Raw genomic sequence first — 13,152 nt, 5'->3', positions numbered from 1 at the left:
GGCGACGTCGTGCTCTGCTTAAGAAGAAGTGTTATTTTCCCGCTTCAGAAGAAGCGTCCGTGTTTTTACGCTTTCTCCGAGACATGTCACGTCGCTAAGTTGTTAGCGCCGCGCACTAACACGTCAATAGTGCAGCGTAGCCTGCTGGAGGTTTTAAGGGTTCAGATGAAAACACCCGACCTCACACATCGATCTTAAGTTGTCGCTGTTGCGCTCACGCCGTAATACAGTATTAGATGCGGTTAAAGTCAGACATGAAAAAATAAATTTTACATGAATCAGTGATGCTTAGCCTGGTGGGGGGAGGAAACCCTGTCAAGATCGTCAACACTCATTTATCTTAATGCTATTGAAAGCATTATATCCACTGCTACCTTTCTAATTTTAAACTCCGTAACTTATGCTGTAACTTCACCTTGCTCTGTCTACTCCTCCTTGCTGCCTGCCGGTTGTGATCACAAGCGACAACATAGTAGTTCCCGCTGCTTCTTCGGGAAACAGCGCCCAAAAAAAAAAACTTGGGATCTTGTAGGCGTGGCGGGCCGCCACGGCTACGCCTATGTAAGGGAAACCCTGCAAATAACTTACAATATTGTAATATTTATACATGATGCAATTCAGATCACCTAAGGGATTTTAAGGTTGCTGTAAATGAAATTCTACTTAAGAAACCTCTCGATCCAGATGACACTTATCTAATCTTCCATTCTTTTCTATAGTCCATGCAAAAACAGTGGCTAATCAAGTATATTAAGCATTTAAAAACTAATGATCTGTTCAAGGAATTTCAGTCAGATTTTAAAGCATCAAATTTATTGACATGGGGGAAATCATCTTGATAAGAGTCAGACATTTCAACAACGATAACTTTTATTTCCCGGCGTCAGACAAGGATCTTGTTTCTGTTCTGGTCTTGTTGGACCTCAGTGCTGATATTTACACAGTTGATCACAATATTCTCTTAGAAAGGCTTGAAGAGTGCTAGGCTGATGTCTCTGTCTGACATTTCATTTTAAATGGTAAAATGGTAAATGGCCTGTATTTGATATAGCGCCTTCTAGAGTCCTGGAACCCCCCAAGGCGCTTTACAACACAACCAGTCATTCACCCATTCACACACACATTCACACACTGATGGTGATGAGCTACAATGTAGCCACAGCTGCCCTGGGGCGCACTGACAGAGGCGAGGCTGCCGAGCACCGGCGCCACCGGTCCCTCCGACCACCACCAGCAGGCAAGGTGGGTTAAGTGTCTTGCCCAAGGACACAACGACAGCGACAGACTGAAAGGACTTGAACCTGCAACCTTCCGATTACGGGGCGAGCACTTAACTCCTGTGCCACCGTCGCCCCACATTTTATTCATGGGAATGAGAAATCTTTCTCTGGGGTTACTTGTGGAGTACCACAGGGCTCAGTGCTTTGACTAATTATTTTCATAAAATATGCTTCCAATTGTGGCTGCACAGTGGGGCAGTGCTTAAAGCTAGAGGGGAGAGCGGGCAGCAGAGGGCGACAACTTCCTCTGCTGCCCGCGGAGAAACGGAGAAGGAAGTGACGCCACCATCAACGTCAGCTCTGAGGATGTTTTGCAGCCGCAAACGAAACGTTAGCAGGTAAAGAAAAACCTTCTTGTGTTTTAAAAAGAACCCAAAATAGAATTAGAAATTGACCACAGCAAGAACACACCAAAGAGTGCTTAAAGTTGTTGCCTTGCAGCGAGACGGTCCTGGGTTCAAACCTGGCCTGGGGTCTTTCTGCATGTGCACACGTGGGTACTCCGGCCTCCTCCCTCAGTCCAAAACACATGGCTGTCAGGCTCCTAGAATATCTAAAACTAGGATTTTATCAGGCTCTTCTGCTGTGGAACCAGCTCCCAGCTTTAGTATGTGAGGCAGACACTTCGTCTACTTTTAAGACTAGACTTAAAACTATTTGATAGTTTATGGTTAAATGCTGAATGTTCCACGAACGCAGCTCGAAGGAGCTCAGAGCAGTCAAAGAGAAACTATGATATAGTTTAGCTGTCAGCCTGTAGAAGTTCCTGCTGAACTTTATTCTGTTTCATGAACCAGGGTGACCTGGGTTTATGTTCAATTCAACTTTAAAACTGGGAGAAAACTTTAGTCTACCTTTGAGTTAGATGTTTTCTTCTTGTTTGCTTGTTTCTCCTCAGAGACACGCTGGATATAAGGAGATGATAAAAGTCAAAATGTCCCCAAAGGAAGGGTCAGTTAGCTGGTTAGTGAAGGGTCAGTTAGCTGGTTAGTGAAGGGGAGGTAGCTGTCATTAAACCCTGATCCAGCCCACTGCCTCCTGCTGTTGTTGTTATAATATTATCACAAATATAAAACAAGCATCTTGGAAGTTTAGTGTTTATGGTTTTAGTGTTTTCAGCAGCAGAGCCTGGTTCATGCTTTGTCACATTTCCTTTGGGTTCAAACAAAATAACAAACCAGGCCAAACATGTAATTTCATGTTGTTTATTTATCTTATTTCATCCATAATTCATTTAGTTTTTAAAGCTCAATTTTTAGGTTGTTAATTTAATAACAATCATTTAAGTATAATAATGGCCCTTGACCCATTTTCATGTCTGACTTTCTAAAATGTTTTTTAGTTTTCTTGAATTGTTGAGGCAACCGACAACAGCACATGTTGGACCAGAGCTCGTCTTTGAAATGGCAAAGCCGCCGGTTACGGCGTAAAGTAGCAGGCAGCTTACGTACGTGGATACATGCTGGAGGTTGAGGAGGAGAAGGAATGACTGATGCTGGAGTAGGCTGCATAAGGTAAATAAAATGTGTGAAAACCAAGCTGTTCTCGTGTGGTGTGTGTGTGTGTGTGTGACCCCTGGAGTGGCTGTAACTGCGAAAATGTATTTGAGTATGATTAATATTAAAGAGCAAGTCACCACCTACCAGATTCTTACTCAACTCCCACTTCCTGTTTGAAAACTGCAACAAATGCTGTTGCCTAGCAGATCGAGAGGGCGGAGCTGCTAACAAATACACACACTCACAACATTGTGACATCATAATGTACCATCTAACATCATAGTGTACCTCTTAGCCAATAGCGATGGCAGATTTAAATTCGAATGCAGTGCAGAGTTTTTGCCTGAGGACGGTGCATCGCTGACAGTTTTAGGCAGAATATTTTAATTTTAACTAAGATGCACTAAAGTGCCGAATTATTGACTTCACGTGTCTGCAACACGATCAGACACTCATTTATATAGTTTATCAACAAAAAAATGTTGATTTGGAGTGACTTGCTCTTTAAATGTTACATTACTGTGTACAGTTATGATTACAAACAAATGTTTCTTGTTGTAAAAATGCAGTACATGTCTGTTAAAAAACATTTTTTAATTATTTCTGAATCTAACTGGTCACGTTTGTCATGCAGCCTGAACATGAAAATAGTTCTCTACAACTTAGCTTCTGATAGAAAATAAATGGATAGAGTCTCGGTTCAGAGAAGCCTGACAGAGTCACACTGTCACTTAACATTCATGAACTCACCCATCTTGACTCGCAACGGGGAAGGCCGTTGGTGGTTTAGCGTCCAGGAAACCGCAGAGAACGTCTCGACTAGTTGGAGGTAACTGTTCGCAACTCCAGCGCATGGCAGATCTCACTCAGGCTTGTGTCATTTGTAGCGATGTTCATGAAGTAATCAAATCTTTTAAACAGGTCTTCAGGGTGAACAATGAAAGCCGAGTCCTTTTAGAGAACCGTTCACTTTGTCTGCCAGCAGTCCTGCACTCCCTGGACATTTAAGTATAATAATGGCCCTTGACCCAACCCCCCCCCCCCCCCCCCATGTGTGCACTTGGCACCAGGATACCGTAGGCCACAGCTCGATGATCAACCTTGTCGTCCCATCTGATCTGCGAGAGTCAGAGTGGGTCATGTTCCGTAATTCCATTGTTCAGGTGGCTGACTGTAGCTGTGGCTGCAGGGTAGTTGGTGCCTGTCGTGGCAGCAGCCCTCAAGCCCGCTGGTGGACACCAGAAGTTAGGGATGCTGTCAGGCTGAAGAAAGAGTCATATTGAGTCTTTCTGGCCTGTGGTACTCGGGCATACAGTTGGCTTGCTGAGTGAAAAAAAGTTTTGGTTCCCATCCTTTTGATCCATATAGATAGCGGCCATGGTCCTTGAATGCATCACAACAGCAGAAAAAAATATGCAGTGGGTGTTTTTTTGACTTAAGTAAGGCTGTTGACACTATAGGTAACACACTTCTTTTACAAAAATTTTAAATTTATGGTATTTGTGGCATTGCGCTCATCTGGCTGGAAAGTTATTGTAGTAAAAATCAGAATGTGAATATGAATGATGTCAACTCCAATAAAGAATTTATACACTATGGAATACCACAAGGTTCAGTATAAGGACCAAAATTATTTTTCATTTACAATAATGATTTATGCACGGCTCTAGATAAAGTGAATTACTTGTTGTATGTTGATGATACCAGCCTTTATTTATCTGATTATGACCTAAATAAGTTAATAACCATTCTCAATAAAGAGCTTCTATAGTTCCATAACGATGGTTTGATCGGAGCAAACGTTTGATGAATCTGACAAAAACAAAATACATTGTATTTGGAAAAAGGGTAATTAATAATCAAATTATTACTGTAGATGGTAAAGAACAGGAACAAGCACATACCAACAGGTTCTTAGGAATCACCATCAATGATAAATTTTGAAGAAGAAACAAACTTTTTTATTACCCCTCTCAAGATAAAAATCACAAAGCGCTTCAAAAGAACAACAAATTTTTTTTTTCAAATATAAAAAATGGGAAATGTTTGCTGGAAGCAGCATATAAATGACATAAATTTAAAATCATCGCAAACATTAGATTAATGAGTAGAATGAGATTTGCCTTAGATATAAAATTCCTGAATTTATATTATTCCTTGTTTTTCCACATTCGACAAAAGGGGTGGAAATATGGGAAACAACTATCAAGCAATTTCCTACTTAAAAAAAGCAGTTTGCATTATGAGTCATGCTTCCTACTCTGCACTAGAGGTGGGAAAAATGATCGATTCTAAGATGCATCGCGATTCAGCCGTGCATGATTCTGCATCGATGCAGCAACGTGAGATAATGAGATTCTCACTATGTCTATATTCTGGACGTGTGAGCAAAATCAAGTTTTGAGGTTTTACAACTACTTCCAGGGGCAGAGTTGCAATGACATGTGCATTGCGTTGCCCTAGTGCAGGGGTCGGCAACCCGCGGCTCTGGAGCGCATGCGGCTCTTCCATCCATCTGATGCGGCTCTCTGTGCTTGTAAAATAATGAATGGATATTTTAAAAAAAGCTTTATATTTTACTGCATTAATTTTACATCTGTGTGCCAATTCTAAATGTAAAGATTGGCTGCGTAAACCTGAACAGGTCCAACCCACTCTTACTGTGAGACCGGGTTGACGCGTCACGCTTGTGCGTATTCTGGGCTGAAGAGGATGTGAGATTCTGGGATTCTCCTCAGACGGCTCGTGGATGCGTCGCCACATTGGAGACAGGAACAAGCACAATTCAGCCAAAGTTTCATAATCAGGGAACATTTTCTAAGTGACAAGTCTTTCTGAGAGACCGGGTTTGGAAAACGCTCGCTTCAGTCGGAGGAATCTTCCCGCATGCGCTCTGGTTCTGCGACGCCCCTCTCCACATCTTCAGCTCGCTGTGGACCGTACGTACGCGCTGACAGCGAGCTGTCTAAGCCGTGTCCAGCTCAGATGTTCAGATAGGAATCTTTTCTTGAGTGATTTAGCTACATCTGCGATGTGCTTAACGAATAAATTGTCAGTTCGTCTGCATGCGTCGGGGTAATTCTTTCTCCGTCAAAATAAACGGTCAAATACGGGAACTGTCCGGTCAACACAAGCCCTGCTTTTAACGGTTTTGTTTTCTTGTGAAAATTGTTGCAAATAGATATAATTTAACGTGATTAACACCAGAGCCAGGCGCACTGCGCCGTTATCTCCGTCGCTGTAAATGAGGGAAAAACAAATTGATCGGATCCTTTTCTGACCTTCCCCACCTACAGAGTTTAATTACAACAATCAAACGTGACAGAGCCTGGATTTGTATTCTGAACAGTCTAAACATGTTTTAGAAAGGAACGTGTGACAAAAGTGGCACCTGCTCAGTAAAACCACCAACAGGGTGAAAAATATCTAAATATTGTAGGCAGAGATGGGCTACAACTTCTGGATCCACTTTATATAAATCGTTTTATTGATTATCGTCTTATGAATGATAACTTTGACGTACACGAGCGACCGGTACCGGCTGCTGTCACCTGTTGTGATTGGTTAAAGCAGCTCTCTGCACAGTATTTGTTTACTATTTTTAAGTTCAGCAGTATTCTATCTTAAAGCTGCTCTACAGAAAACATTATTTATTATATTATTTAAGTAATTATAGGCAGCACACTTAAAAAATTGTTGCTCACTATAGCGAATAGATGTATGTTCTGTTTTTCAGGGATATCGAAATAAAAAATAAATTAAAAACTATTCTACTGCTTTTATTAAGTAAAGAAAAATTTTGTGTGAAGAATCGTGATGCATTTCAGACTCAAATCGAATCGTGAGGCAGGTAGAGATGCACACCACTACTTTAAATGTTCCAACAGGACTGATCTCACGTAGCGTTAAAAGACATGACACATCACTTTCACTGATCCAATCAGAGTCTGCCAGATCTGATGGAGGCGTGGTTTTGATGGTGTTTGGTAAAATCTGTCAACTTTTCATTCGACCATAAACCAAAACATCAGAAGTATAAAACTATGCCCACGTTATCTCTAACGCCAGTTCAACGCGTTCCAGAGAAAGTGCCGGAGTGGCCAATCCGTAACTTTCCTCTTCAACCAAAAGAACCAACGACAAGCTGGAAAATTGGTCGCTGTTCCAACTGCTGCAACGGTTCCTTTCAGAATAAAAGCTGAACCATCAAGACCCAGGCTCGGGTCTCACCAGATGCCAACAAATTGTCGTGACCCAGATGTATCTCAAGACGGGTGGTCGGCTGCCATGGCTGTTTCTACCGGCTCCTGCTCCATAAGGTCAAGCTGGACCTTTACACCTCCTGATCTAGACGGGAACTTCTGCTCAGGGTATGTAGACGGACAAATGGTGTCTCATGTGTTTATGAACCTCCTAACCAAAGCTTAACGAAAAGACATCGTCTTCGGTTCCCATCAGAACTAATCGCTTCTTCGGATTTGCTGGTTCTGAGCAACATTCCACCATTCTCCGTCTCATCCACCTTAGTTACACCATACATTTAGAGTTTAAAGTTAGTCTAGTTTAATTTGTTTAGTAATAAAATTTTAAAACTTTTAAACTAGACTCTCTCTCTTCTGTTGTCTCTGAGTGAACACGAAGCTGTTATCTAATCCCTGCATTAAAAAGTTCCAATCTTCTGGTTTAAAATAACCTCACAGATCCATAAGGTGGATTTCACATTTACTATGGAATCACACGCCTTGTGGCTTATTAAATAACATGTCATTTAAATCATTACAAGGCTTAAATTGGATTTACTGAAAATTAAAGACTTTTAGAAAGTTATAGAGAAAATTGACAAATTCAGGCAGACACATGAATTAAGTTTTTGGCTCATGAGGAGAGCTGTTACACAAAGGGTGGACCCCAAGTATAAGATCTCTGACTTCTCAGTGCGGTGTTTTATTTCCTAAAAGCAGTGACTCAATCATCCGAGGGGTCAGATCGCAGGAATAGCACAATCTTGCTTCTACAAACACTCAAACAGTCCAGGACAGGATCAACTAGCTACAGATAACCCTGCATGCTTACCCGTTGTTGCTCAACAATCTTCTTTTAGCCGAGACAGACCTTCTTTTGCTTTAATAACACACACATGGGCAGCTGCCAACAGGTCAAACCATTGCACCCTCCACAATAAAACAATAAAGGAGGCGTAAAAATACCTCTCCTTTAACGAGTTACTCACTTAAATGTTGGAACGTTCCATTTTGGTCTAATATTCTGTTTGTGAAGTGGTCTAAAACAGGCTCTTAATTCCACCATTTAGATCTTACATATTAATGATGAAACTTCAAAGAATTATAAAGTTAATAAAATTGTAATGACGTTATTTACACATTTTCTTAACACTTCCCAACGTTTATCATTTCTACTCCACCTAAAACATCAACCAGTACACTTCCAATCGGCTTTATGACTTTGCATCATTAAAGGACAATTAACTTAAACTGTGTTTTGCTTTTAAAAGGTTTTAATGCTTTTAAATGCAAATATTTAGCACTAAGGGTCGAAGAGAAATTGAAAATTTGATTCGCTATATGTATGCGCTGTACATGTGGTGGAAGTGGCAATAAAGCTGATTGATTAATTGATTGATTGATTATAACAAGGAGTATATAACCCACGGAGGACCACAAGGTTCAATATTAGGACCAACATTTTTACATAGAGAGATGGGTAAATAAAACATGCAGGTGAACCTACAGAAGATTAAATCATTTGTCATGTATGAAGGCGTTCGCTGCAGAAGGACGGGCACAAACGTGTCGTGGGACCAAAGAAAAAAATGTTTTTGTTGCAAATCCTCAGCGGGCCTGTGAGACTCAGCCTGCATAGTGACGTAGACATAGATACAGTTCACGTGTCCCAGTGACGAGGAGGAGGAGATCACGCAGAAGACGACCACTTTTAGATTGTAGGTTTTGTGTCATCAGACAAAGAACTGGAGAAGGAATTAAATGTGGGCGGGTTTAAAAAGCGTTACCGCAGAGAAACCATGGAACCTGTTTCTCACTCATTTTAACACCAACTCTGCACTGAGTGTTGGATAAAATGCATTTGGTGTTTTTTACCGGCATCACTGGTGATTGTTCTAACGGCCCAGAGAAAATACCACAGAGGAACTTCCAGCTGAGAACAACGGAGATCATTTTGGTCCATTTAAAGCAGCTCGAACGTTTCTTTGCAACATAAATCCAGTGAGATGTTGGTTAAAGTGGTTCTGTTTACATCGTATCAGTGGGAGTGAGTTCTTCTCATTCTCTGTCTGCACAGGCTAGAATGAAAAGTGCTGAGTCACTGTGAGAATGCAGTCCTGGCATTGCTGCAGGTCTGAATGAAGGAGATTACAACTTTGTCACTTCTAGCTTGGATGAAGAGCTTCGTGTGACTTTTCTTCTGTAAAACCACTTTCTCCTGATGCTTAAATGACTTTTCCCCCACATAAAAATACAAACAATGTCACTCCCAGCCCTTATTTTGAAAGGATTACAGCTGTGTTGACAGCATGGATGCTTTGTCTCTATTAATAAGGCAGACACAGGTGAAGAGTGTGAGCTCTGGACACTCGTCTGCCTTTTCCCCTCAGTTCACCTGATAGAGCTGCAGCACGAGTCGAGAGAAGCTCCTCCTCCTCGTCACTGATGATGTCCAACACCAGCAGCTGGACTCAAACCACTGCTGACCAGTGGTTAGGCTCAGGGTTAGTTTAACCAGCCTGGCAGCAGAGTAGACCCTCTCACCAGCCATCAGTCAGTGATCTTTGGGACAACAACCTGGGCTGGGACTTTGTTCCACCAATCCAGTCGTGGAGGGTGAGCTCTATAAAAGAGGAGGTGTGCAGCCTTCCAGACTCACTCCTCACCACCTCCCCCATCGCTAACTCCTCCTGCGTCTGCTGCGAGTGGCTGCTCGATCTGAAACCATGGCCAAGGACATGACTCTCATGTGGGGCTCTGGCTCTCCTCCCTGCTGGAGGGTGATGATCGCTCTGGAGGAGAAGAACCTGCAGGGGTACAACAGCAAGCTGCTCTCCTTTGACAAGGGGGAGCACAAATCCAAGGAAGTCATGGACGTTAACCCAAGGGGTCAGGTAGGTTCCGTTCAGAAACAGCCGCTGCGTTTTGGAAAACCTTTAAAAATCTGTAATTCTTTGTTTTTATTTGAAAGCTGCCTGCCTTCAAACATGGAAACATCATCGTGAACGAGTCCTATGCTGCTTGCCTGTACCTGGAGGTGAGAAGGGGCCGAACCTCGGACCTGGTTAAAGTTTTACCGGTTCTGCCAACAGAAGTGGGAGGTGTGCTTGTGCTTTAGCAGAGGCAGACACCCGACGCCCTGGTGAGTAGAACAGGAAACCTGAGCCGCTCGTAACCGTCGCTCTTTTCATGTCAACAACAACAGAACCAGTTCAAGTCCCAGGGAACGAAGCTGATCCCTGACAGCCCGGCTGAGATGGCCCTGACGTACCAGCGCATGTTTGAGGGTCTCACACTCTTCCAGAAAACAGGTGTGTGTGCCCCGACAACCACGCCTCCATGACCAGCACACACACCACTTCAGCTGACCGCTGCGACCTGAAGGGACTCGGAGAAGCTGCCTGATCCTGTCTGAGCAACGACTTGTTCATGTCAGACTCGGAGGGATGACTAGCTCTTAGCAACATCAGACAGTCTCCTGATGGGGGGGGGGGGGGGGGCAGCTGCACCCATCCCCGTGAGAACCCAACTGTTTCAGAGACACATGACACGCACAAGCAACGAGTGTGCACTCGCACGCTTAGGCTAGACTCGGGGCATTAAACCTTTGGGGTCCAGATGGGGGGTGGAATGTTAGCGGGTCACGAGTTAATCCCACAGAGATCACATGATCTCACTGGTTACAGCACGGCAGCGAGAGGTTGAAGGAAGTTTTCTAACCGACGTGGCCGCTCATCCCAACTGGTCCCGTCTGCTGCCGCTGCAGGAAATGAGAGTGATTAGTGGGAGTGGGTGTTTGTTTTAACGTCCGCTTGTTTCGCAGCACAATCTCTCTTCTACGAGCGCTTCGTCCCGGAGAACGAGAGGCACGATTCTGCCAGAAAGAGGAACGGAGAAGATCTGAAGAACGAGATCAAACTGTGGGAGGGATACATGCAGGTGGGACCGCTGATGCTTCTGTCTGCAGCAGTTTTTACACTCGGCTCATACGACACACGTCCATTAATGTCAGGGATCCAGCTCCGACTGAGAGACCATCTAAAGGCTCAGGAACCCTGTACATGTCATCACAGTCCTAACAGATCCAGGCTGAAACGTCTGGCTCTGTCCGTCTCCTTTATTAGTTTCACCTTCTTAAGCTGAATTAGTGACATTAATGAACTTTTGCACCAGATTCTGATTTCCAGGTTAATCTGTGCAGAATTACATTTAGACCAACTCTTCATTTATATTTAACTTCCTCCCAAACGTTAAAACCGAACAGGATGTGGTTTTAGTCATGTGTTTAACTGGATGCAGAGTTTTCTGCCTCACTGCTCTGAAACAACGTTTCACCTTCAATCTGAGCTCAGCTTGTTTGTAATCTGCTCTGATTGCTGGGATTACCTGACCGTGTCGGTCTTTACATCAGCCTCTGAGACGGAAACTTGGCTTATTTCCTCGTTTGCCTTTTAGGAAAACATCTTAGCCACCGATCCAACAACGTAGATAAAACTGGTGAAGCTTTCTGAACCTCTGGTTCATCCATTTACTCTGTTTTGTAGAACTCATCAGGAGATTTCCTCGCAGGAAAGACCTTTTCAATGGCCGACGTAATCGTTTTTCCTGTGATTGCTTTTCTCTTCCGCTTTGGGTAAGTCTAGATTAAACGAACCACTTCTTTAAAATAAAGGACAAAATAAAAACCAACAACAATTCTGTGTTTTCTGCAGGTTAAACGAGGAGCACTTCCCTAAGCTTGCAGCTTATCATGAACTTCTGAAGAACCGACCCAGCATCAAGGCTTCCTGGCCTCCCAGCTGGAAGGACACACCAGGAATGCTGGTGCTGAAAGACTTCTGAGCTGTTAAACCTGTTCGATATGAACCCGCGCCTTCGGCTGCACGCTGTAGAAGTTAATAAAGCACGCTTTTGCGGCAGCTGTGTTAATTACAGGTACGGTTTTATGCTGTGAACAAAACGATAATAAAATTTAATTACATGTTCATGTGTCTCATATAAGTTTACATTTCATCCCCTCAAATGCAATAATATACATTTTTCACCAATAATGAGTCATGTTTTGGGCTCTTCTTTGGTGCCATCTAAGGTTAAAGTCCCATTAGTCATCACGCATCTCAGCATGTGACCCAGCCCTGTGGGGAGCGGTGAGCTGCAGCAGTGGCTGTGCTCGGGAACAATTTAGTGGTTTAACCCCCCCACCCCCCAGTCCAACCCCTTAAAGTTGGGTGTCAAGCAGGGAGGCACTGGGTTCCATTTTTAAAGTCTTCGGTATGACCCGAGCAGTTTTGAACCCCGATCTTCCACTCCCAGGGCAGACACTCAACCACTAGGCCACTGAGCTGGTAACAGACTAATGGGCTCGACACACGGGAGGCGACAAACGACCGCGATCAGCGAAATTTCTCGCTGTCGCTTTTATTACCTGACACACGGGAGGCGATCCGCGGCAGCGACCAAGCCATCTACGCGTTCTGTTTCATGGCGAAATCAAAACTTCCGTTGTTTTGTTTGGCTGTGTCACGTTGGAGGGAATTAAGGTTATTTAAGCGGTTCAGAGTTAATAAAGCGGTAGATATGATGTTTCACAAGGTGCTGCTAGAGTTATGTGAAATCTTACTTGTGATTTTACAATAAAACACAATAATCAACTTCTCCTCCATGTTTGCTTGGAGGTGTACGGAGCATCCTGTCCACTCATTGGTCAGTGAATGAAACCTCCGTTGATTGGTCCTCGTCCGAGCGACAGCGATGAAAAGTTGAAAATGTTTCAACTTTCTGGGATCGCGTTGCTGGGTCGCCTGTGCACGACATGTGCACGTGCGCAAAATTTCACACGCACGTTTGTCGCGTTTCGCTTGGTAGGAGGGAGACCCGCGATTATCGCTTTGTCGTGCATGTCTCATTGAAAATGAATGGAGGAGAGGCGATGTCGCCTCCTGTGTGTCGAGCCCATTACACTGCATCAGAGATTTTCTAATATAGTGCCTGATGATAAAAATTACTGGGTGCTTCACAAGGACTGTAAAATTTAAGAGCAATTGAAATTAAAATAGAAATTTAAGATTAAAAATAATAAAAATGGGGGGGGGGGGGGCAAGTAAGCCTGAGAAATACAAAAATAAACACCAG

The 13,152-nt window shown here is 43.4% G+C and overlaps 1 protein-coding gene across 1 annotated transcript; it reads left to right on the top strand.

Annotated features, from left to right (window-relative positions):
- Positions 1 to 9,392: 9,392 nt before the first annotated feature.
- LOC107395686 (glutathione S-transferase A) lies at positions 9,393 to 12,005 on the top strand. Its single transcript, XM_054734814.2, has 6 exons — positions 9,393 to 9,914; positions 9,992 to 10,057; positions 10,226 to 10,331; positions 10,844 to 10,959; positions 11,565 to 11,653; positions 11,733 to 12,005. Exons 1-6 carry the CDS (start codon positions 9,747 to 9,749, stop codon positions 11,860 to 11,862), a joined length of 675 nt encoding a protein of 224 aa, XP_054590789.2. The 5' UTR covers positions 9,393 to 9,746; the 3' UTR covers positions 11,863 to 12,005.
- Positions 12,006 to 13,152: the final 1,147 nt, after the last annotated feature.

The sequence above is a fragment of the Nothobranchius furzeri genome, chromosome 2 (genome assembly GCF_043380555.1).
Source record: "Nothobranchius furzeri strain GRZ-AD chromosome 2, NfurGRZ-RIMD1, whole genome shotgun sequence".
NCBI lineage: Eukaryota > Metazoa > Chordata > Actinopteri > Cyprinodontiformes > Nothobranchiidae > Nothobranchius > Nothobranchius furzeri.
The sequence above is the reverse complement of the archived record's forward strand: the minus strand, read 5'-3'. Positions and strand labels throughout refer to the sequence as shown.

Coding starts and splice junctions, on each gene's coding strand:
- LOC107395686 (XM_054734814.2), top strand. CDS start 9,747: ATGGCCAAGGACATGACTCTCATGTGGGGCTCTGGCTCTCCTCCCTGC. Junction 10,332..10,843: donor CACACTCTTCCAGAAAACAG/GTGTGTGTGCCC, acceptor CTTGTTTCGCAG/CACAATCTCTCTTCTACGAG. Junction 10,960..11,564: donor TGTGGGAGGGATACATGCAG/GTGGGACCGCTG, acceptor TCTGTTTTGTAG/AACTCATCAGGAGATTTCCT.